Source organism: Crotalus tigris, unplaced genomic scaffold (genome assembly GCF_016545835.1).
Source record: "Crotalus tigris isolate CLP2741 ecotype Arizona unplaced genomic scaffold, ASM1654583v1 scf7180000017933.3771270, whole genome shotgun sequence".
Lineage (NCBI taxonomy): Eukaryota > Metazoa > Chordata > Lepidosauria > Squamata > Viperidae > Crotalus > Crotalus tigris.
In genome coordinates, this window is record NW_024096726.1 from 3372427 (window position 1) to 3397868 (window position 25442).

Below are 25442 nucleotides of genomic sequence, written 5' to 3' on the forward strand. Positions count from 1 at the left end.
GCCGAGGAAAGCTTCTGTGTCCCCCCCCGCAGCCCGATCCGGGGGCATTTTCCAGGTCGCTGCCGCCCAAATTTGAGTCTGTGGAATGTTTCCGTGTTCCCCCACAGCCTGATCCAGGCGGCGGCAGCCTGGAAAAGGCCTTCCAGGGGGGCTTGGAAGCGTTCCCTGGACTCAAATCTTGGAGGGGGGGGAAAGCAGCCTGGAAAGGCCTTCGGAGCTTGGATCAGGACGTGGAAGCATTCTCTGGCCTCTGATGCAAGCCGCAGCAGCCTGGAAAAGGCCTCCACAGCTCTGATTCAGCTCCAGCAGCACGTGGAAGTGTCCCAGATTTGGTTCCATTCTCTGTTTCAGAAACAGAGGCCTAAAGTACCATGAGATCGCACAAGATCAGTAGCGTGATCTTGCATTATTTTAGGCCTCCATTCTCTGCAAATGCACCAAAGGCCTGGAGCAGCCAAGAAAGTGAAGGATCTCGATCTTCACAGGTTGAGTATTGAAGGCCTGGTGCCTAGGGAGATGCAGGGGTGGGGAGGGAGAGAATAACCAGGGTGAATGTTGCAGAGTCACTGCAGTTGCTTGTAAGGGCGAACGACTGCCATGGTGCTGCAATATTTGTAACTTCGGGACTTGCTCATAAGCACTAGGAGGCGCTCATCACATAACTTTGAACAAGCGTTAAGTGAACGCTTGTAACTCGGGGATTACCTGTAGTCAACTCTTAAAAGAATAAGAATTTTAAAAAAATGAAATGTCTGATTGAAGGAGGAGGGCGTGTTAAAAGTGGTGAAAGTTATTAGTCTATCTTCTATATATGAGAGGACTCTTACTTACAATCTGTTTTATTCCAAGCAAAATAAAGTTTGCAACCTCCTTTGCTTGTGGATTATATCTTTTACTAAAATATTTGATTAAATTCTACTATCAGTGCCAGCAACTATCAGTAATATTACCTTAGTACCATGAGAGTCTCAGTCCACTGATTTTGCTCACTTTCCCAAGGATCCACTCTGATCCAGTCGGATGTCTCAACTGCAAGCCGAACCATTGCAATCCGATGCTTTGCTGCAACCAATCCTTCCTTCCCATAGTTGTCACTAACTGGTGAAATTATACCTTCTATCACATTGTATTTTCCTTGATAGAGAAAAAAATACACACAATCCAATGTTTTATATCTTTTATTATAATAGTGATAAATGACAGACTGAGAAATTCTTCACTGTGTGAACAATAAAAATGATTGTTCCTTCTTTTCTGCAATTAAACTATTGGAAGTTCTATTACTGAAGTATTAAGTTATTTATTTATTTTAAAAATCTATAGCCATCCATCTTATAATGAATTCTGGGTGCTCCAAGCAACAGTTAAAACAGCATCTTCAGCAACTTTAGGAATGCTAGGATGATTACAATTTGTCCCCACAAGAAAATGTATGTATGTATGTAATGTATGTGTGCATACACACACACACACACCCCTATCTACGTATACATTAAAATGACAAATAGTACCTTAATAAAGTTTAACAAGCAATCTACCATAAAAACACGATTATCCAACAAGCATTTTGGGGGGAAAGCCAGTCTTCAGTGCTCTTTGGAAGGCTAGGATGGTGGGGGCCTGCCAAACTTCAGGGAGAAGAGTGTTTCATAGGGCAGGGGTTGCCATGGAAAAGGCATGATCCTCAGATCTCCAAATAAGACAATATTTAAGAGACGGATTAGGAGCATGCCCACCATATCCAATCTGCTAGGACAAGATGACGTCATTAGGGAGAGGTGGTCCTGCAGATAACCTGTCCCTGTGACTTTACTAAAAAGAAGACCATATAATCATAAATCACTCTGCAAATGGAAATATTTCTCATGTATAGGATTAGAACAATTTAAGATTGGGTTAATGAGTAATTCAAATATGTACCAGAACTATAAGAACAGCTTCAAGATAGCCTAGCTAATGTACATTTTATCAAATAACTATTTGCTTCTTGTAGAATGCATTCTTGTTAAATTCTTGTTCTTATTATAAAGTACTGTGCTTTAAAATGTTTTCTTCATAACAGTGTTAGCCAGTGAAAAAAGTAATTATCACAGATTTTTAGACCATGTGTGAAGAGCTACAAGGGACTAATTTAATTAATATTATGTGCTGCCATCTCTCTATCTATATGAGTGACAATGTTAATTAAAAGGTAAAGTCAAGAATCTTCAAAAATGTACTGAAATGTAATTAATTAATGTCTACTTCAAGGCAGATGCTAAAGTTCACAATTCAGATAAATAAAAGTCACTGTGATGTTTAATAACACTTTTTTCCCTATAAGTTATAAAATTGGATAAACAGCAACATATAGAGGAAAACCAAACTCCCTGAAATAATATTCCTGTTTCCCCAAATTGAGCTGAAGTTACATTTCAAGTTAGATAAATCTAAGTCATAAAATAAATATTAGATTTTAGCTCACTTTTCTTCCATGACTTAAAACAGCAGATCTTCCTACCAATGTTTCTACAATAACAGTTGTGATATTATTCAGGTCAGAGCGATTTCGCCAAACTTATTTATAGAGATATTTTTAGAGGCTTTGCAACATATATTTGTAGAAATGAACCATCTCTCTTTGAATCATTAAAGTAGCTGCAGCTTTTGAGATGTTCACATAGCTACTTGGAAAACTGTCCTTGTCTGTCTCACTTTACTTTTGCTCCTTTGCTTTTTGCTTCACTTGTCATGTTTAACACACAAGGCAAAATGTGTTTTGAATGCTTTGCATAGTCCTACTTAACATTAGTCTGTCCAGCTTGGTACTATGAATGGATGAGAAATCTATACCACCCATTAAGATGTTTTTCAAAGAAAATACTATGCAACTTGGGTTTTTAATTATTACTGAACACACACACACATAATCTTTCCATCAAGTCACTGAAGTGTACAATTTAAAATAATCCTCATTTAACGAACCACTCATTGGTCACTGAACAAGTAATACTTATGACTGGATCTTATATATATGACTGGTGCAGTATGCCTGCAGTCATATGATAGCAATCTGTTATCTTTCCTGTCAGCTTCCCACATGCAAAGTCAATGAGGAAGCAAGAAGTTGGAAGTCACATGAGGTCCTTGCTTAATGACCCAGTCGGGTACTCACTTAATAATGGCAAGTGTGATTGTTGGAACTGCTGTCATTAAGCAGCACAATCACATGATTTTTGAACTTACGAGTGTATTGCTTAACAACCAAGTTCTTGGTTCCAATTACCATTGGTAATTGAGGACTACTATACTGAAATTTTTCTCATCTTAATTAACATTTTCTTCAGGAATGCATGGTACCAGCTTACTGTTCTGCTGTCTTCCATTTGGACTTAGATATCTCAAATTAACGCACACATACAAAAAGGCTATCCAGCAATTTTCTCAGAGGGCTGATATTCCTTGAGTATTAGTGGCTAGGGCTTCCTGATCTTTTAATTTAGTCTGCATTGGTAGCTATAGTGGAACATAGCAAAGAGGAAGCAAAAACATTGTTAAATAAACTATCCTCCTTTAAGGGGCAAACCAAGGAAAGCAATGGGATAAATGTTGCAGTAGTAATAGGAGATAATTAAGCAGCTATTACAAATATAACCAGGGGTTTTACATAGAAGACCAAGAAGAATTTACAACATGGAAGAATGGGCAATACAAATTTCATTTCATAAGTTTCACTGAGTTCAGTCAAAGATAATAGTTAAGAAAGTGAGCCCAGCCTACAGCATAAATGTTTATTTGATTTATTTGCCACTCATTGTAAATCAATTTCAGGTAGCTAAGCAATAAAAACACTGTATAATAACAAATAACAAAGATGATAAAAGCACATGAAAACAGAAACAAAGGAAACAATAGCATTTAAGGGTAAATCAGAACAAAATTACACAGCTCATCAGTTCAACCACTTCCAAATTCTCATGACATTTCTCCTAGTGAAATAGTGTTTCAAACAGCATGTGCTACAATAGAGAAGGCACACTTCCCAAGTCCCACTAAATCAGGGGTCCCCAACCCCCAGTCCATGGACTGTTACTGGGCCGTGGCATGCCAGCAACAGGGCTGCACAAACAAGCAAAGCCCCATCCATGGGATACAGGCAGCACACAAAACCATGTCCCCTCTGGTCCACAGAAAAACCTCTCTCCACATAACCGGTCCCTGGTGCCCAAAAGGTTGGTGACCTCCGCACTAAATGGCACTCTTCAAGCAACAGGATGAGCAACATGAAGATCTAATGATATTGTTAGAAACAATTGGAGACATGCTGTCCCTCAAATATCCTAGCCCATTTTTAAATGGTTTTACTGAGGACAACCAGCATTTGTATTGCACCTCAAAAGCTATTGGAAGCCAATTCTGCTCATGTAACAAAAGTGTAACATGGATATATTGAAGAACACCCATAATTTCTCATACCATTGCATTTTATACTAGTTGCAAGTTCCGGATATTCTTTAAGGGCAGCCATATGTATATCATATTACAATTATCTACTCATAAGCACGAGTGTCTTGTGTGCAGTGTCTCTCAATACAGGAAGGAGTGAAATTGGTGTATCATACATTGGTGTACTATATAAAGTTTTCAAAAAGCCTTGAACAGCTGCTGAAAGTCTAGGAGGATTCACAAGTTTGGATGCCAGTTCTACCTGAAGTAGTGTTATCTCATTCAGAATTAAAGATGGAAAATAACTGGATCCAGAAAACCTAAAACTTAAAGCTATTCAGTTTGCTAGGCCTGATCTGAGCTCAATTATTCCCTATACATACATTGCAGTCTTCAGACACTGAGACAGGACTTAATAGCATTATTTAGTCAGCTAAAGTCAGAGAAGTACAGCTGGATGTCATCAACACACATATTTCCCTTAAAATGGGAAGGCTGGAGATATTCTAGAAGTCTAGTGATGGTTTTTTGAGGAAAGAGTGCACAATAAAACAAGAAGCATACTATTAGAGCTTTAGATGTAATTTCTGGAGACCAACCTTCCATTATTAAGCAGTTTTTTTTTAAAAAGAAAGCTAAACCAAGTATAAACACAAAATAAAGGCAGTGGTGGGATTCAGCCAGTTTGCACCACTTTGACAGAACCAGTAGCTAATTTTTTGTTGCCCAGGCCCAGAATGGACTTCCAGAAGTGGCATCCACACAGAGAACCGGTTGTTCACATATTTGAATCCCACCACTGCATAAAGGATTTTAAATTTATGTTTATAGAAGCCTCTGCATTTCAGAAGTTTGAGGATGATTCTGTTGCAAGACTAAAGAGAGTTATTAAGTGAAGCTCTAATCTTTTCTTTAGATTACATGATAATATCTTACCATGCAGTATTTAATTTTTCCAAGTTTCATTCATTCTGTAATGGGAAATAAAAAAAAATGATGCCAGCAATTGCTATGACATTAATACATTCTAACACCAACCTGGCACCTGGGATCAGGCATTTTCTTTACATACAGTAGCTGTTGGTTTAAATAGAATGTAATGGTATTCTCAAGAATAGAATCCTTGAGAAAATGAGGAAGAGAATAGTAATACATAGACCATTTCCTTCCTGTTACCTGAAATCTCAAAAGATGTTTAGCATCTGTTTGAGGATTAAAGGGCAATTTCTAATATGGTTGTTATCAGAATTACATCTTGCCGTTAGAAAAGCTTTTTTATGTCTATTTAGTGACAATATGTGCCATCCTTTTGATTACAATACAAACATGTCAAAATACTACATGAAAAACAAAAATATAACAATCTAAATGTTTCTTGGGGTTCCATGGGTAATAATCTAATAATCTATCATCTAATTTTGGGAGATTTTAGTATTCTAAATATGGTCTTGCAATATTGTGTCTGTGTGTGTCTATGTGTCTGTCCAAAAATGTTAATATATCTACAAGAGCTCATATAAATATATGGCATTCAGAATGTGTCAAGCACCAGCTAAATCCATTCTTGTATTTCTATATTAGACATTATAAGATTATTCTTCATCAACTGAATTAGATATTAAGGTAGTGTTGTAATATTGAATTACATAGATACATAGCTTTTAAATTTTAAAGAAGTCTTCAATATGAACAAGAATCTGAAAAATGTTACATTGCAAATGCTACCTCTAAAACTGAATGTATTTAGTAATTATATAATATTAAAGAAAAACTAACAGCAAATAGTTTTATATGCCAAGAGTATCTCACAATACAGAGTATGGGTTTAACTACTCTTGGTAAGATTTAATTTTCAATCAATCAGAATAGAGCTGGAAGGAACCTTGGAGGTCTTCTAGTCCAACACCCTGTTCAAGAAGGAAACCCTATACTATTTCAGATAGGTGGCTGTGACCAGTGATAAAGCCCCTGCAACTTCTGAAGGCAAGCTGTTCCACTGGTTAATTGTCCTCACTGTTAGGAAGTTTCTCCTTAATTCCAGATTGCTTCTCTCCTTGATTAGTTTCCATCCATTGTTTCTTGTCTTGCCTTCTGGTGCTTTGGAAAATAAGATGACCCCTCCCCCCTCCTCATCTCAAATACTGGAATACTGCATCATGTTCTCCCTAATCCTTCTTTTCTCTAGACTGGCCAAACCCAAATCCTGCAATCGTTCTTCATATGTTTTAATCTCCAAGTCTTTAATCATCTTAGTTGCTCTTCTTTGCACATTTTCCAAAGTCTCAACATCTTTTTTGTAATGTGGTGACCAAAACTAGATGCAATATTCCAGGTGTGGCTTTACTAAGGCTTTACTGTATAAAGCGGTACTAATACTTCATGTCATTTTGATTCTCTGCCTGTTTATACAACCAAAGATTTTATTAGCTTTTTTGGCTGCTGCCACACACTGCCATACTGCTGCCACACACATTTAAGTGATCGTCCACTAGGACTCCAAAATCTCTCTCACAGTTACTGTCTATTCTGTACCTGTGCCTTTGGGTTTTCCTGCCTAGGTGTAAAACCTTGCTTTTCTGCACATTAAATTTCATGTTATTGAATAGGGTCCATTGTTCAAGTCTGTTAAGATCATTTTGGAGCCTGAGCTTGTCTTCTAGGGTGTTGGCTATTCCTGTCAGCTTATTTCATGAGTTCCTCTTCTATTTCCTCATCTAAGTCATTTATGAAGATATTGAAGAGTAATGGCCCTAAGACTGAACCTTGTGGTATCCTGCTGCTTATATCCCTCCATGTAGATGTAGTACCATTAAGAACTACTTGTTGAGTATGGTTTGTCAGCCAGTTACAAATCCATCTGGTGGTGATGCTGTCTATCCCACATTTTTCTAGCTTATCAAGAAGTAAATTGTGGTGTATTTTGTTGAACACCTTGCTGAAATCTAAGTATACTATGTCCACAGCATTTTGCTGGTCTACTAATTTAGTCACTTTGTCAAATAATGAAATAATATTGGTTTGGCATGATCTGTTTTTAACAAACCTGTGCTGGCTGCAAATTATAACTTTATTTGTTTCTAGATGTTTCTAGATCTGTTTTTTGATGTTTTTTTCCCAGTATCTTCCCAGGTATTGATGTTAGCCTGATTGGTCTGTAGTTTCCTGGGTCTGTTTTTTCTCCCCATTTTTGAAAATGAGAACCACATCAGCTCTTTTCCAATCCTCTGGTAGTTCCCCAGCGCTCCAGGATTTTTAAAGATATGGTTTAATGGTTCTGAGATAATATCTGTCAGCTCCTTCAGAACTCTGGGATGTAATCCATCAGGTCCTTGTGATTTATATTCATCAAGGTCAGTGTTCTCTTACCGTTTTCTTTCTTATTTTAATTTTTATTTCTAGCCTGTCTTACAGTTATGTTTTTGGTAGGCTGGGCTATAGTTTCTTTTTGTGTGAAGACTGATGCAAAGAAAGAATCAAAAAGTTCTGTTTTCTACTGCCTATTACTTCCTTACCATCTTCTTCTTTAGTGGACCGACTGTTTCCTTGACTTTTTTCTTGTTATTTTAAAATATTAAATGCTATGGCACATTTGTGTAAACATTTATTCCTTCCATAAAAGAGAGGATACTGAAGGAAAGAGTTTTCTTTTTTAAATAGAATATTGTCAGATCTAACACTTTCAACTTCAACTAGGACTTGCTGATCAAGTCTTGGAATAGTTACATCCATACATTTAGCTTCCATCTCAATTGATAAAGAGCTGAGCAACTCTTTAGTCCTGTATTTTCTCCCCAAATGCATTTTACATTCTTCCCATGATTTCATTCTACAAGAAAGATTTCATTAAAGGTAAAATATATAGATCATTTCTGACATCTTTAAATCATAGCAAGTGGTGCAAGATAATAATGTTCAGAAGAATACATGAGTGGAGAGTGTTAGCCATAAGAGATTGCCAAAAGATATTGGCATCAGATACCATCAGTCAGTACTAAAAGTCATTCATAGAACAATAAATTGAATCACATTGAAAAAAAAATCCTAAACAAGCATACGACATGGAAAATAAATAAGGTTGCATATTAATAATAAAATACAATAGTATGTATTATTCACTAAGATATAGACTTATCCATTATATTTAAGAAATCATTACATAAAATTCATCCATTGGTATGAATAAAACAGAACTTTATTTTTGTTCCTTAACAGAAATTAGAGATAATGGAAGAAATACTGAGTTTTTGTTCCTTAACAGAAATTAGAGATAATGAAAGAAATACTATGTTAAATGGTAATATGAAACAAATCTTTCTTCTATCCCCTAAAAGTAAATAATTCAAAGGAAACTCTAAGAGAGAATATACTTTACCACTAGCCCATGTCTTTGCAGGATGAGAGATCGAATAAATTTCAAAACAATCTCATTTCCACACTGTTCTGTTTACACATGGGAATTAGATAGAATAAAACATCTGTAAGAACCTTGTATAGCTCCATCTAGCTCTCTATCTTGCCTCAATAAAAATATTTTTAAAATGAGTAGCTTGCTCTGAGTGGACAGAAAAAAGGTTTACAACAATTTTAAAAAACAGTATAGGTTCTATGCTTTGAGTATATATATATAAAAACACTTTAAGTCATCTAGGCAGGAAAACATCCAGGGTATCATTTGATTCTAGCAGTTTCTGAGACCCTTATTCAGTTATTTTTTCCAGGACAAAGCCACTTTTCAGCAAAGATGTCTATCTAATATTAACAAAAAACAAGATATTTAAACATGATTTAGATACCAACCTTTTCTTGTAACACCATAAAGAGAGACCAATATTGGCAAAAGTGAAAATAGAAAGGTCTCCATTAAACACTGAAAGGATCTCATTATAGCTGTGTGTTCTATTCTTAGAAAAATCTTCAATTACCAGGTGCCATCAATAAGAGTCAACAAAAGAATAAAAAATAATTTAAAGAAGGAATGCATTGGAAAAACATAGCTTCCCTTTGAAATCTTATCTAGCATTGTAAGAATTATCTTCTATTTCCACAACTAACAGAGATATCAATATATTCATTATTTGCATCACCATCGAAAAGTGAAACTATAAGATTCTGGTTAACCTTGAAATTTAAGCCTTAACTGTGAATGACTTTATGTATCACTATACTATTAAAACAATATTTCTAGATTGCTCATCATTGACTGCTATTGCTTGTGAACTATTTCCTGATGTTTTCCAAGCATTCATGTCTTACAGTCCATTTATCAGTGATATTGAGACTGAATGAACCTGCTCATCCATATCTTAGATCATTGCTAGTGCTTGAGTGAATATAGCCCAGTCAACTACCTGGATCATTAGCTACTTGGATCTCATTACGGCAGAACACAGAAGCAGCTAAAACATGGTTTTTCCTCTTTTGTATTTTCTATTTTGAAGAAACAGTTCAAAGTCATAATGAATATATAGGGGCTTTTTCTGATTTCTCTTCCTAGTTAAAATTGCAGACTATATCACTTCTTTACTTAAGTGATAAAATTAGCATACAGATGTGACATTGCAGTTTAAGTGTTTCATGGCACCTTGAAAAGAGAGAGCATCTGGGAGAGGAGTTAAGACCCCTTTCATCACAAGTTAGTCTGCAATTATTCTATTGAACCATTGGCAAAACTTAATTATACTGACGGAGAACAATTTTATATTTCCTTATCATCAGTTTTATTTCAAGAAGGAGTAAATGTGTAAACTTTCAATTTAGATGCTGTGAAGTAGCTGGTCTAAGTTTTGAACTTTTAATTAACAGAAATTAAAATGTGTTGAAACAATGTGGAATGTTGCTCCATTTTTGGAGATACAAATGATTCCTTATTGCAACACACTCAGTTTTTGGAGACTTTAAATAAACTAACCTGTTTGATGAAGGTGATCTCTTGCTAGTTCAAATAAGCGCATGTGCATATTTGTTATGGGATTAAAGGAGCCACAGGCAAGAAGAATGAGGGGTGTCAGATGTTTCATTGAACCAACTAATTTTCAATAGCATATCACTCATCTGAAAGGAGAAAATAACAATTGTAACAATTAATTCAGGTTTCTCAATTATTTCTGAAAATAATAAATAATTAATAACCTGACTTCCAGGGAAAGAAGATTCCATAAGGCTGGCACCATGGCAGAAAGAACCCCCTCCTGGGACCTGCCAGTTGCAATTGCTTAACAGATAAGGTTCACAATTATCAGCACCATGATGTCAAAATAATTCAGAAGAATGATAACAGGTTCAGAGAACGACAATAAAGATTTACAGATGACTAGTATGGGTATAACTGGGTATGTTTAGAGTTAAGAAGAAAACAAAGATGTATTAGACATAATAACCATTCTTCAAACACCTAGAAAGATGTCATACAGAAGAAAGTCGATATCTTTTCCTTATTTTTCCATAGTGCAGGACAAAGAATTTTGAAAAGTTATAGGAAAGCAGATTTCAATTAAATGTTAGGAAAAAAAATTAACAACAGATTCAATAATGGTACAAATTACCCAGACAGGCAAATGAATTCATATGGAGGTTGATTTTTTAAAATTTGTGCACTGTGCAGGCAGTTGGATTTGATTCTCTAAATGTACTTGGTCAATTATATGATTCTGCACAGTTGCTCAGATAATTGGTACCTGAAACAAAATCACATAAGGATTCGAAGAATTGTTCCATTCCCCCAGTTTTCTATCTGCATTTCATCTTTTTCAGCCTGCCATATCTATCAAGTTCAATTAATTCTCCTTGACCTTTTTGTCCCATTCCTTTAGGCGTTAATTCTAAAGCTATTTTGCATTTCCAGAAACTTTTGGTTTTTTTTAAAATCAAGCCTGATGTTAATTCTTTTCTTAGTAGATGGTGAAGCTTTGGCTACAGAAATAGCATATTCTGAACATGGGAAATAGTAGGAACACTTGAAATAGACTGATATAACCCATTTAAGTTATATCCATCAATATACCCAAAAGACTTCTACATAAAATTCTGTCAATCTATAAGACTGAATAATAGAATAACAAAGAAAAAAGCAAGAGTGAGGAGAGATACTTTTCAGGTCTCAGGGAAATCTAATATAAGGAAAACCTCTTCTGCAATTAGCTTTCCACAAGTTAAAATAGAATTTCTTCGTTTAAAGACAAGACTGGATTATTTATTTTCTTCTGAGAATGTTTCCTTAACTATGCTAAGAATACAAAAGAAAAGTATATCATTTTCTTTCACCTCAAGCCCAGAATACCAAATTGTTTCTGTTATTCAACAATATTCTCTGCAACTGTTAGTATGGCACTGATTCTTCTCAAACAGAAAAGAAAAAAAGAAATGTCCCTAGAATCCTCAGATAAGCAAATTATTGGCTGTTTTTCATCTGTCTTCATATTCAGAAAGCAGTTTGTTGCTACATGGCTTAGAGGCTGCTGCTTATTCTGATATTGACATCTCTTTATAAGTAATCTACAGAAAATCCATTGTATTTTAAATAAAGACACTGAAGTAGAACATTAGATCAAAGAAAGAATCACAGTTATAAGGATTATTGCTTTAAAGAAATACTTTAGAAATATAATTTTTTCTTTGGTAGTTGCAGAACACTGATAATGTGCGTACAACAATGAAGAAAGCAAAAGAAAGCCTATGGCTAAAAATACTCATTTCTGCTCAGTAAGTATGTCAAATTAAGCATCCACATGGCTCCAGAAATCCTATACTGCAATATCACAGGCTGAGCATACTGTTCACAAATTTTCCAGCTATATTGCTGCTATTCATTTTGCATGATATTGCATGCTTAAGTCAGACATGTCAAACTTGCGACGTCACATGACATTGCCCAACATATCGGGACTGTTTTGCCATTGCCGGCAATGGAGTGGGTGCGGCTTCCGCATGACGCATCCAGGCCATGGGCCGGCAGTTTGACACCCCTGGTTTAAGTATTTAATTTTGACTAATACAGTACTGTGAGCCAAAACAGTTGTGGGAGGCATTACATTTCTATCTAAAGAAAGGTTAGGAAGAATCTATACAATATTTTATATGAGTATGTGAGGAAAGCTAGATAAACCATCCTTATTTCATACTTCTTTAACCAACTTTAACCTTCTTTATCCAGTATTAGTCTATAAATAATGCATAAGTGAATGCTTGTATTTTAAGGTTCACAAAATAACACAGTAAAGATTGTGAATTATGTAATTAAACATTAAAGCAGGTAATATACATAGCCCATTATCTGATACCAAAGAGAGTCAAAATACTGCAGAAAGGGAGAGAAATAGTCATAGACTAGTTCTAAGTGGTGTCTGATTTAAGCATCACATTCTTCATAATGTATTAAGTGATCTTTTCAGATCTTGAAATGAACTGCAAGCCAACTGATTTGTCCTTGCCTCTCCTTTTATGTCCTCCTTTTGTACTGGTCCTCAGTGTTTGTGCATAAACAGATTCTGATTATTTTAATCAGAAAGCAAAGACTTTATTCTTGCTTAAACAGGGGCTGTTGCCATGAAATTGGGTGGAGTGAAAGCAGGGTAGATGGAACTCCTTAACAATAACACTCACAACATACCTTTTCTGCCTGATCTGATGGGATGGGGATGGCCAGATGTAATTGGGAAGAGGCGGTCCCTCAATGAAGGTCAAAACCAACACCTTGAACCGGACCCTTTTGCAACAATGAACATTATCACACGTTACAATCACCCATCCCCTGAATTTGAAGAACTGCTCAGAGGGAAATTGTACAAGAGTTGTAATCTCACATGAGATCATCTCAAAATCTGTTCAGGGTTTCTTATCTTAATACAAGGATATGCAAATATTAGATATTTGGGGACAGTTATTTTCCGGGTATTCAAAGGCAAGGTGATGATCCAAGGTTAAAGTTTTGTTTTGGGGAGGATTGAAGGGGATAGTTTTTTGTTTTATGAATTATATTAAGTCTATTTTAAGACTTACACAAAGGCTCTTGGCTGGAACAAATAGAACACTACAATGACTGCATATTAAATCATTGGTGGGATTCAAGTATGTGAAAAACCAGATCTTTGTGTGGATGCTGTTTCCGGAGGTCCATTCTGGGCCTGGGCAACAAAAAATTAGCTACCGGTTCTGCTCAAGTGGTGCGAACCGGTTGAATCCCACCACTGATTACAATGGAATCCATGGGCTAAGTTAGAAATATCTACAAAGTTAATCATGTGAGTTGCACTTGAGAGAGGAACTGCTGATTTTGCCCCCAGAAGAACAGATTTATTACTTAGCAATCCCAGTTGTGTAGATGGCCACAGAAATAATTATTTGCAGTGTGGCTTTTTCAGTGAATGAATGTGGTGTACTATAATGAACAGATGATTAGGAAGAAAGACCAGTAGTATATTCAATACCACAACTCACTTCCTCAAAAATGGTATAGAATTATAAGTGTTCACACTGAAATGATGATTAAGCACATGTATTTATTCGAAGGTATTTAAAATCTGGACTCTCCTGCATATCTAGTCTTCATTTTATTTGAATTTAAGTGCAAATGACATGAAATCAGTTTTGTCTTGTCCCAGTTTACTATTTTTAGATTGCAACCCCAAAATTCCAGTGCAGTCCTTGGGTGCATCCTCACCCAGCTAAACTATTCTTACGTACAATTACATACAATTAGAGAGTTAAATTGTAGATTGGCAGACCCAGAAACTAACTATTTTAGAGATTATACAACTATTGAATTATACATTCAATAGTTAGAGAATAACTGGTTTTATTTGTTTGGATCATTCAGGGGTAGAAGTCCATCCTTGGTTTTAGGCCCATTCATATAAGATATTTTCACTTTAGTGCTAACTTTTTATTTAAGTTTAAAGCACTGTCTTAACATATAATACCCTCTAGAAGTTAAATAGGGTTTTTTTAAAGACTTCAACATCATATTATTCCTGCACAGACAAGGAAAACTTAAGGTTTTTGAGTTATATTCCTTAACGTATAGCTCAGTAGTAATTGCTATTTGGTGCCACATATTGTCAAATATTTGTTCTCTTCATGAACTTTGTATATTCTATAACTGATTTACTGATGTTGAATCAACTTGCATTAAATAAACCCGGGTAAAACAATACATTGACAACAGAGTGAGTTTTTTTTTAACTTTTGTACAGTTATGTAAAGTTAATGCCAGGAGCCCTTCAAATGTAACAGTATTTTTTCCAAAGACCATACTTAGACACTTGCCCACTCCTTAGGTGGTCACAAAGCAATAATAAACAATGAGAAGTTTTGGTCAGAAACCTAAATTAAGAAATATTCAACATTGTTCTATTTTTTTTTCTCCCATTCTAATCTGCAAAATAAGTTAAGTTTCATAGAACGGTTACTCAAGGAAAGTCTTACATAGTTTGAGCAATGTAATCATACTGGATACCAACTAATTCTGTTTTATTCCTCTAAAATCTGCTAATCTACCCAGAAATATATGTAAAACTGGTTAAGCTCACATCAGTCATTTCTAATCATAATCTATGTCTTAAGGGATACTTCTCCACAACACATAAACAGCAAAATTGTGAATATTCATGTACATTTTTCATCTTCCACAATATGACAATTGCATGGAAGAATATCCAGAAAAAAAGGAATTCTTAAAAGCAGGGACAGGATAAACCAAGAAGAGGAAAAGTATTCCTGTAGCAAGGTAATTTCCCTGTGTGGCAAAACCAGACTTAAGAGTCATGTAAACATCAAGAAGCGTCAGGCCTAATGGAAACACCTGAATGCAGGCATATCTACCATAGCTGAAAACATATTAAAGAACAGAGGTGTTAAGCTGTGAAGGAGGAGATTGTTGGACATTGCTGGATCCGCTTTTGCACAGTATGGCCTGTGCATAGGTGATGGAGTCTATAGCTGTAGAACCAACAGGAATATGCAAAACCATGGGTGAGGTTTGCTCAAAGATTAGGTGGAAGAAAGTAGGGCTGCTTTTAGAGAACATCACTAATAGCCAACAAAAATTCTGGAATCTAGAAAGGAATTATTTTTTCTTCTTCCCACCCCCACCCTCCCCAGTCAGGATACAAGTCATGCCTGAAGAGAAAGTATTAATGTTCTGTGATTAAGAGACTCTAAAAAGGCTCCATTTGGAATTGTCTGTGTAGAATTGCATGTGTATAATTTGTTAAACCAATGTCATTTTATCTACTGGGAATATGCATAAATTACATATCTAAAACATCACAATAGTAAACACTATAATTTAGAGAAAAACAATCTGCAAGTTTGTGCCCCTTTTTAAAAACCTCTTACAAATACATAGTTTGATCAATATGGAAATTATAATTCAGCTATAATATTTTAAACATTCAGATAGAATGTGTTTATGAATTCAGACATGTGTTTATGTCCAAGTTCTTTTTCCCAAATTTGTTACAAAATTTAAAAATTCACTTTTTCAAAATCAGATATGTAGACTTAGTTGGGTGTTAACATTAATAGATCAAAATGATATGGATAGTTAAATCAAAATCTTTTCAGAGTGGACATTAAAAGTTTAAAAAGTTTTCTGTGTTAAATTGCAAATTATGTTTTTTATCATTCTATCATGGGAGTTGGCCAGATGGGCATATATAAGTAAATACTGCTAAAATGTGATTATATGTTCAAAGCTCTGATACTTATTTTTCAGTTGCAGACAGACCAATGGCCTTTTTGTATTTTTAATAAAAAGCAGCGGTTTTAATCAGTAAATGGTAATCCATGGGCATAACTCATAACAATCAACTTATACTCTATTTTTCTATCATTAATATTAAAGGTCCAAGAGGTTAATTGAGAAAGGAATTATCTGTAGAACAGTACGATTGCTTCCAGTTTAACATTATATGATTAGCTGACAATGTTAGTTCAAGCTTAACACTCCAAAAATATATTTAAAACAAATACTCCAAACTCAAGAGTTTCATCTCTATATTTAATTGTAAAATTACTTTAATTTTAACTTGGGGGGAATAGCAAATTTAAATTTTCTTTTTGGATATTTGATCAAAACTGCCAGATCTGCCATCACACTATTTCAGCTCTGCTTTGCTATGATGGCATCCTGACATAAAAGGAGGGAGGAGAAAGTAGGGTAATGTTAGGAGCGGACATTAAAGGTTTTTAAAAGTTTTCTGTGTTAAACTGCAAATTGTGTTTTTTATCATCTCTATTGTGGGAGTTGGGCAAATGGACATATATAAGGAATCAGAGGTGCCAGCCCGAGATAAGAGACAATGGTTGAAAGATCCAATGACTTAGGCGTGAGAATGGAATGCAAATGGCCTCCAAAGAGGGCCCAAATTTTAGAACTCTTACCAAAATACCTAGTTTGAATATTATTGGGACATTAACGAAATGATCAAGAGGGGAGAATCACTGGGTGTATGCAGGAATATTCAGCTCTGGCTTTGGTTATGCTGTAACCACTTTGCTTTAGTAAAAGTATACCTTTCGCTACAAATGGAGTCGAGGATATTTTTTTCCTAAAAGCCCAAGTTGGGACAGGCCTGACATAAGCACAGTTGCATCTTGCTTTTAGATTTTCCCATCTTCACCAAAGATTTCAAAACTTATGCTGCAAGAGTGGACTAGTAGAGATAGCAAGCTTTCTTATTTTAGCATGGCATCTTATCTGGCTAGGGAGAAAACGCAAGTCACAATGAAAAGAGTTATTTTCCACCAGCTATTTTTGCCACAATGAACACACTGGGGTCCATTTTGAGTATACTTTTAAGAATCCTATTCCAAACACTTCTCTCATATATTTTTACATGTACTTTTCACTATTCCTCTGAAAATAATAATAGGCACACAAATGTCTTTGATATTCAACTGTTTTTATGTTTATGTCAATTGTTAACAAACTAAATACCAATCAGAATGTAGTTAAACATTTAACTTTAATTTTAAAAACACACCAGATGCAATACTGATTTGGTATACATTATTACATTACCTCAGAGGCTTAATCAAGCAAATTAAGCCTATGTACCCTTAGAAAATATTAAGAAATAACAAAGTGATATTTACCACTTTACCATGTTAATTAATTTTGACATAGGTATAGTATTTCATATTAAATACACTATATGGATGAACACTTTAAAAGCTTTTTGGCAGATCCTTTTCTTTAAGGATTCTCCTATAAAATGTACATACAGTAAGTCAGATTGAATCTACTGACAATCCATCTTTCTATTAGGATTTCTGAACCCATTTAGTAACAATTTCTCCCTCCTGGAAAAACAGAAGGAAAAATACTTTAGATCTTTCTATCTCAAGCCCAGTAATACAGACCATAGCAAAGTTTGGCTAATTTTAAAGAAAAAAAAGAGATAATTATGCAATCACAGTCTTGCATGTGGGTGAGATTTAATGGGAACTATCCTTGTGAACATGGCACTACATTCTTAGATAAAAAGAGTTTATTAAAGTTTATCTTAGTTTGCCATGGAACCTACCTAGGACGCAAGGATATAATTAATAACAAGGATGGACACATCAGTGAATCTTAATTTTCAGTAGTTAGGCATAAGAGTTCAATAATCAGAAAAAGCAAATAATTATACGCAATAATGTATAACAATTTGAAGACGATCTCTTAAATTTTCAAAATCTCTGGACAAAACCCCCAAATTTATAAATAACTATTTGCAATATATTTCATACTAAAATCTTTTGATGTTCTTTGCCCTAACTGCAAATTCTTCTTTTCCTGTTATAATTATTTATAATTTCTACTTCATGGTGAGCATAAATTAGTAGGGCTGAACCATGAATTCCATCAGTAATCCAACACCTGCAGAGAAAAGAAATTATTGAATGCAACATATTAATATAAGGCATCTATAGCAGCAGGAGAGACAAAATTTAAATTTTGTTTTATAATACTATTCAGTGGCAAACAACACTTTACACATCAATGCAGTACAGCCCCTGTGATGATTTATATGAGTGTGTGTTAGACAGAGTTAATGTGAATTTTAAATAAAAAGGAGCTGGGAAGGCTTAACCTTTTCTTTACTCACAGTTTTTATCTTCCAAATTCTGACTGTAATTCTTCTCTACTTTGCAATATTCCAGAAACAGACATCTAGAATAAATAATGTGGGATATAGTAATTAGAAAATTATATGAGGGGGATAACTGGTTCAGAAAATCTCAAGTTCCTCTTCCCATAAAGATGGGCTACATCAATCTATTTTTCACCACGGTAATTGAAATGTTATCCCATTTTGGAGCTAAGCAAGGAAGATCCGAATATCTTATTATAGTAAGCTAGAACTATGAAATAAAACAAGCAGGACTTAGTTCGGGAATATACTTTCTACTAAAAAAGGTAGACTAAATACTGGAAACAAGTCTATATTTTAGACATAGGCCAGTTGTTTCAACTTAATAATTTTAAGTTGTATGGTCTTCAACTCCCAGAATTCCCCAACCAGCATGCTGGCTGGCTAATTCTGGGAGCCGAGTCTACAGTTAAAATTTCCAAGGTTGATAAACATTGATTTAAATTGATTTTAATTACTGAAAATCTTAGGTGGTTTATAAAGGACAAACATCTGCCAGAGGACTGAACTACCTTGCAGTTTGGGTAATTCCTATGTATATAGTTATACTGCAGTTTAAAGCTGATATGGGGATATGGGGAAAATCTTTCCACTTTTGAGTTTAACAGGACTGCTGGATGGCTAGACTGGAAAGTCAATATTTTGTCCATCCCTACCGTAACAGAATTTCTACCCAACTGATGGATAAATCCAAGTGTGGATATATCTGATGAGTATTCTGTCCAAGAGAAACCTAATCCATGAATCACAGGAGACAAAAGCCAGAAGCATCAGATGGGATCTGTACAAAATGGTTGCATTTGAAAGGGGCTGACTTAGAGTGGGACACACTGGTTATGGGCATGTTGGACAGGATTTTATCTCAAAGCCAGCAGTCTGAAAATTAAAAACAAAATTTAGCCTTAGATCGAGAGATGTACAGGTAATGTCTTGACGATCTTTCAATTATGATAGTGATGAAAAAGGTGCACATATACAAGCTATGCAGCATCTCTTTCTCTCTCTGTCACATGTTCACCCTTGCAGTCAGTTTAGTACAGGGATGTCAAGCTGCCAGCCTGTGGGCAGGATGCGTCACGCCAAAACTGCGCCCACCCCACTGCTGGCAATGGGAAAAAAGTCACGATACTTTGCGACACGTCACATGACATCGTGAGTTTGACACCTGTGGCTTAGAATATGTTCTGTTTGACCTGTTTCCCCACCCCTTGCAGAGGGTAAGGCTTAAGCAAGCCATCTCTTTCTGAGCTGCTTTCTTGGCAGTGTAGCACATTCCTAAAAGGTTCTAACCATAAGTTAACAAGCTCAGCTCTGTGACGTTAAGTAATTGATTAGAACCCTAGGGCTGGCGCATAATGCTGCCTGACACTGACAAGACCCTAATCAGTTCCACACCAAAGGCTTTTGTATACCCTTTGTATATTCCCTATTGTATACTCACTTATTCTCTTGTAATAATTTCCCATCCAATGAATGTAAATACAAACATCAATTATCTTCTTGTTAATTATCCCAGCACCAGGGTGAGCATTCCAAAGGAGTGATGAAAAAGGGCTGCAAGATTTGCCCTTTTACCTGGATTCCTCATGAGTAAAGTTTTGGAAATCTTCCCTGTCATTTGGGTTCATGTGGTTGTTTGGGATATTAAAGCAAAGGAAAGCTGAAATAAAATCATAAGCACTTGTGGTCATGTGATTTTTCACTTAGTGACCACTTTTCTGATTGAATTACCATGATCCCTAAACAAGGACAATCTGTAGATGATAAGAAACTCTAAAATGATTCAGAAACATGACAAAGGAATCTTCCTGGGACTACAGGGAATCTATATAAATTCCTAACAATACAAAAAACCTTTGCAAAGGATGCAGAAGAAAGCCACATCAAAAATTGCTTCAGAACCATGACAATTTACACCAATACATAAAACTGGATACAAATGCACCTGCTCTCCAAAGACATGCAAAGAAGAAACAATGTCTTGATTAAACAAATGTATAAAAATAAGTCATTTTGCAACTATGTGTTATTAAGTATGTTAAAAACATTTAGTATTTTTCGGGATTAACTGTATGTTGTGAAGATTCTTCCAAATATGGGAAATGTCTTTGCAAGTTAACAGTACTATAGTACGTTTTAAGGCAAATATGGGCTCATATACAGTATATCTCAATAAAAAATGAGCCAGTTTGGTTCAGTGGTTAAGCCACCAACCTAGAAATCAGGAGATTATGAGTTCTAGTCCTGCCTTAGACATGACGGACAGCTGGGTGATTTGGAGCTGATCACTCTCTAGTCAACCCACCTCACAGGGTTGTTGTCGTGGACCAAATAGGAGGGAGTGTTATATATGTTAACTGCCTTAATTTATTTATAAAAATAATAAATATGGGATAAAAAGTTCTTAAATAATAATGTTTATGGAAGAATAAAATCTGGTCCGCATACCTTTGCTCTGCACTTTCCAAATTTTGCTCAACCCCATCTATTATATCTTTTCATCAAAAATTCCCATGCTGGCATTAACAAGCTAATCCACTGTTTAGTTCTTGCATTCACATGTTATCTAAGGGACTGGTTTGAACAAAACTCAGCAGTACTTTTTTGTGCAGCTATTGATAAAAACAGGATCACCAACATCCGATAACGGATATGGCACAAAAAGAAGTTTCACATGTTACCTTTTCTTTAGAAGGGAATAGAAATAGAATTATTCCAATCATCAAGGCCAGATGCAGAATCCACACATGAGTTAAACAAAACATATTGTCCCATCAATTTTTAACATTTTCTGAATCACACTATGTAAACTTGCAGCTTTGCCATTTTTTAAATAATCTATTTCCTGTTATTTAATTACCGTATCATTCATTCATTCATTAAAAAGCCCAATATATAGCATGTACTCTTCTACATCAACAGTAAAGTAGGTTGGCCTGAGAAAGAAAGTGTGGCTCAAAAGTCACCCAATATAAAGAAGATTATTGTAAATCTGTCTGAGTGTCAGCAAAAATAGAATAGGTATTGGGTGAGAGGCCAACTAAAGAAAGGTTAAATTTGAAAATGAATCAGATATGGCTGAATCAGTTGGGTAAAACATTCCAGAAAAAAATTCCCAATATATTTCTATGGAAGAAATATGTCTCAGGATGTCTCTCCTATGTTTCCCAGTGTACACAAAGCAGTAGACACAAGGTATTATTTTATACAGAAGAAAATACAGCTGCCTCCTATAGCCACTGCTAGTAAGGGGATTGGAAAAAAAATCTAAATTCATGCTCTTTCCATTTTCCCTACTTTGCTGTTCTTTCCAACCCAATGGAATGTTAGAATTAAATCATGAAGATTGCCCATAGTCTGTATATACTATTTATCTGTCTATCAGCAGAATGTCTCTCACAACAGAAAAGAATGAGAGTAAATTTGGTGAAGTGGCAAACAAATGGAGTTGAACACAGGCCAGATATAGCTAGAAATTGCATTAAAAATAACAACAAAACCCAGGAAAAATTATCCCAATACATCTCTATGGAAGAAAAAGCTGGGTAGCAGCTTGAAATGTTCTCAATTATTCCGTTCTTCAGTTTCCCTCCCTTGTTCCTCCCGCCATATGAAGTCCGAAGCACTGCAATTAAGGGATTGGGGGAAAAAAACCCTCCAAAAACTGTGCATTTTATGCATTTCTCCTTTTTAAATATTTGAAACCTAATTCAAGCAGGGAAATCACCATTTGTCTTGGTATGTTAAATAAATGAATTGGAAATCCTTGAGCTATCTTAATATTATGTTTTTGCACAAGAGATAGCATACCTTCAGATACTTCCAGTACTTTTCCATCACCACAAAAAAAGCAGTTGAAGCTAATGTTACTAACAAAATGGCTTTTTTTTTCATATCTTATCTCTCTGGTACAACAAACATAACATGGCAACCAGCCAAGAGTGTGATTATATAAAATTAATGATATAAAAACCCATGGTATGTTAAAAGAATTCAGATAGTTTAGAAATAATGCGTATTATAATCACTTACTTTGCAGGTTAAAATGATGGTGATTTTTCAGCATGTACAACAATAATATTATATGGGATGTAAGAAAACTTATGATCAATGGATCTGTAGCTTTTAGCTAAGAAGGGTTGTAATTCTGATATTATCAATATTTAGTACTGTAGAAGCAATATTTTCCTTACCACCAAGTCAGAATTCTCAGTGATGAAGTATTATTTTACATTCCTAATGCACTTTTATCTTCATGGTAAACCAGTTTAGCAAGCAGAATAGATGAGAATCACTAGTAAATGGCCCTAATATTCTTAATAAATGCCAGAGTGTCTACTTCTATGTCATATTAAATCAAGTAAAAAATCCAGATTTTGCATAGAGGACAGACAGATACCTTTGTATTCTGACTGGTATGAGCTGGATCAATTAAATGAATAGGGAGAGAAGCATTTTCAGTAACTAAAGCATTTTCAGTAACTAAAGATTGTATTTTAAAATACTAAATAATTTTCAATTTCCTTTAAAAAAAGGCTTGGTGTAGAAAAGGATTCAGATCATTTTTATGCATTTAAATATTTGTTCCCACCTTCAAAGCAGTGATAAGGCTAACTTTCAGCCTACATTTTTACCCCCAAACAGAAATACTCCTTTTTTTTAGCCTTTCTAGAATCACTGGGTTAAGATTTTAAGAACTAAGGTGTTTCCTTTTCTGCAGTATCAAACTACATCTACAAACTCTTTTAATTCTGCACAAACAAATTCTAGAACTCAAGATCTTATAAAAATTTCACTAGCTTAAACATGGAAAGAGCTAGCAGATATCTTTAAGACATAATTTGTATAAAACGTTTATATTTCATTCTTTCCTGTTTTTATTTTAGTGAAAACTCTAAAGGTAGCATATGCTGCACAGAATGGATGATATTAATTCAATAGATAATATTTCAATGACTTATAAATGTAAACATGTGTAAAACAATATAGAAGCTTGGTTAACATCACAGATAGCATTGAGAAATTAAATAACTTCAATAATGACAATCTCCACTTTGCTTTGTATTTTGTACTAAAGATTGGTACTAACAATCTGCAGTAAGGTCTGGTGTGCACAGATATCAAAAATATGCAATTAAAAATCAGTTAAAATAAACAGCAAATGTGTTACAGCAAATGTGTTATCAGCTTGAATCGATTGGGCTCTAAATTTTAAATGAATTCACCTCTCTTATCCTTGAGAAGTCCTTGTAAAAGTGATTAATCCAAATGAGAAAAGCCATTTTTTAAAATCACAGTGGCGTATTATGGCCACTGAAGTGCCGGGGCCTTTAACAGCCGTTAGCCCCATACCTTTATGAAAGCGTTTCTTCTTCAGATTGCCTCTTAATCCCAGAAGTCAGCAAAGTAGTTCATTTTAAATGTTCTCTTTTTGGTCTAAACTGAAACCGTCACTTTCTCAGGCTGCCTCTGACCTAAAGGGAGAGAGCTTTAAGTTTAAAAGGTCAAGTGGAAATCCAAGCCCGTGCGGGCCCTCAGGATCAGGGGAAAAGGCTTGTCCCTGATGCTGAACGGTTTATTTTCACTTTTGAAGAACAGCCCTTCCTAGCCGGTCCGCTTACATAACGCAGGGAAAGCACGATCACAAACCCGCTTTCCGAAGCCTCCTTGCGACGAACGTCCCGCCCCCTTCGACTCCGCACCCAGAATCGCCCAAGCGGGAGGTAAGATTTGAACCGACTTGTCCTCCCTTACCAGCCAGCGTCAACGTCACTAACCTCCGCCGAGTCTTTTCACCTTCCCGAACTTGAATATAGTTCTGCCTCTCGAGGAGTGGTGCTGCTCCCGGACAGGCAAGGCGGGGTGGAGTTTGCGTGAGGCGAGCCAGAGAGCAGAATTTTTGAACGTAAACAAACTTAACTTAAGGCATGGTTAACATAACCTATTTTTCTCGCTTCTGATTTCAGCGTTCAGCGCGGAGTGCAAAAATTGTTTCTAAATTCTGTAGTACGCGCTGATTCCGCTGTACCCAGTACTTTTTTCCAAACAAGAGAAATATAACAGAGCACAAAAGAGCCAAAGTTGCCTACCCCTGGTTTATACAGTCAGGAAGTTCCTCCTGATGTCTAACCTGAACTTATTTTCTTATAAGTCTTAATCCAATGGTTTTGGTTCTGCTCTCTGAGGCAATAGAGGTTAGGTCTACTCCATCTGGGTCAAATAAATTTGCACATTACTATATTATCTCCCCTCAGTCAGTCTTCTGAAAGCTAAACATACTCAAATCGTTTAGCTGTTTTATTTGGTAGTCCTCTTCTGAACTCAATTTTGACTTTCTCAATATCTTGCTCCAATTTGTTATTGCCTTTTTTAAACTGGGGTACTCAAGAGCTGCATACTCCAAATGGGGTATGAACAGCAGAGTGGAGTGAACTAATTCTTGTAATTGGATTCTGGGTTCCTGTTGATGAAGGCAAGATAGTATTTGACTTTTTAGTGTCTAAATCATACTATTTAACTTTCACACATACTATTTCCCGGTCAGATTTCTCCCTCCCTGAATTTTTCCCTTTCATTTTTCCTACCATTACATTTCTCCTTGTTAAATTCTATCCTATTCATTTCAGCTCATTGCTCAAGATTATCTAGATCTCCTTTAACTTAATAGCATTAGATCTTCAGTCAGTTTAGTGTCATCTGCAATTTGATAAATAACTTCTCAGATGTCTCATCCAAATTATTTATAAAAGTATTGAATAATGTGAAACCTGGGAGAAGCCCTGTAGCAATATCCCTGATACTTTCCTCCAAGCTGAATGAATATGGAAACTAATCAAGGAGAGAAGCAACCTAGAACTAAGTAGAAACTTCCTGCCAGTTAGA

The 25442-nt window shown here is 35.5% G+C and overlaps 1 protein-coding gene across 10 annotated transcripts in view; it reads right to left on the bottom strand.

Moving 5' to 3' along the window:
• The window catches only part of NMNAT3 (nicotinamide nucleotide adenylyltransferase 3), a 37300-nt gene extending 12813 nt beyond the window's left edge, over nt 1-24487 (bottom strand). For 2 of the 10 annotated variants that reach the window (XM_039344679.1, XM_039344689.1), the window contains exons 1-4: nt 23913-24175; nt 18516-18580; nt 10334-10476; nt 951-1134 (exon numbers count right to left, since the gene is read on the bottom strand). In XM_039344679.1, coding sequence (XP_039200613.1) covers nt 951-1134; nt 10334-10442 — 293 coding nt within the window. In that variant the 5' untranslated portion in view covers nt 10443-10476; nt 18516-18580; nt 23913-24175. The other 8 variants (XM_039344681.1, XM_039344682.1, XM_039344680.1 and 5 more) reach the window with 8 other exon arrangements.
• Nucleotides 24488-25442: the final 955 nt, after the last annotated feature.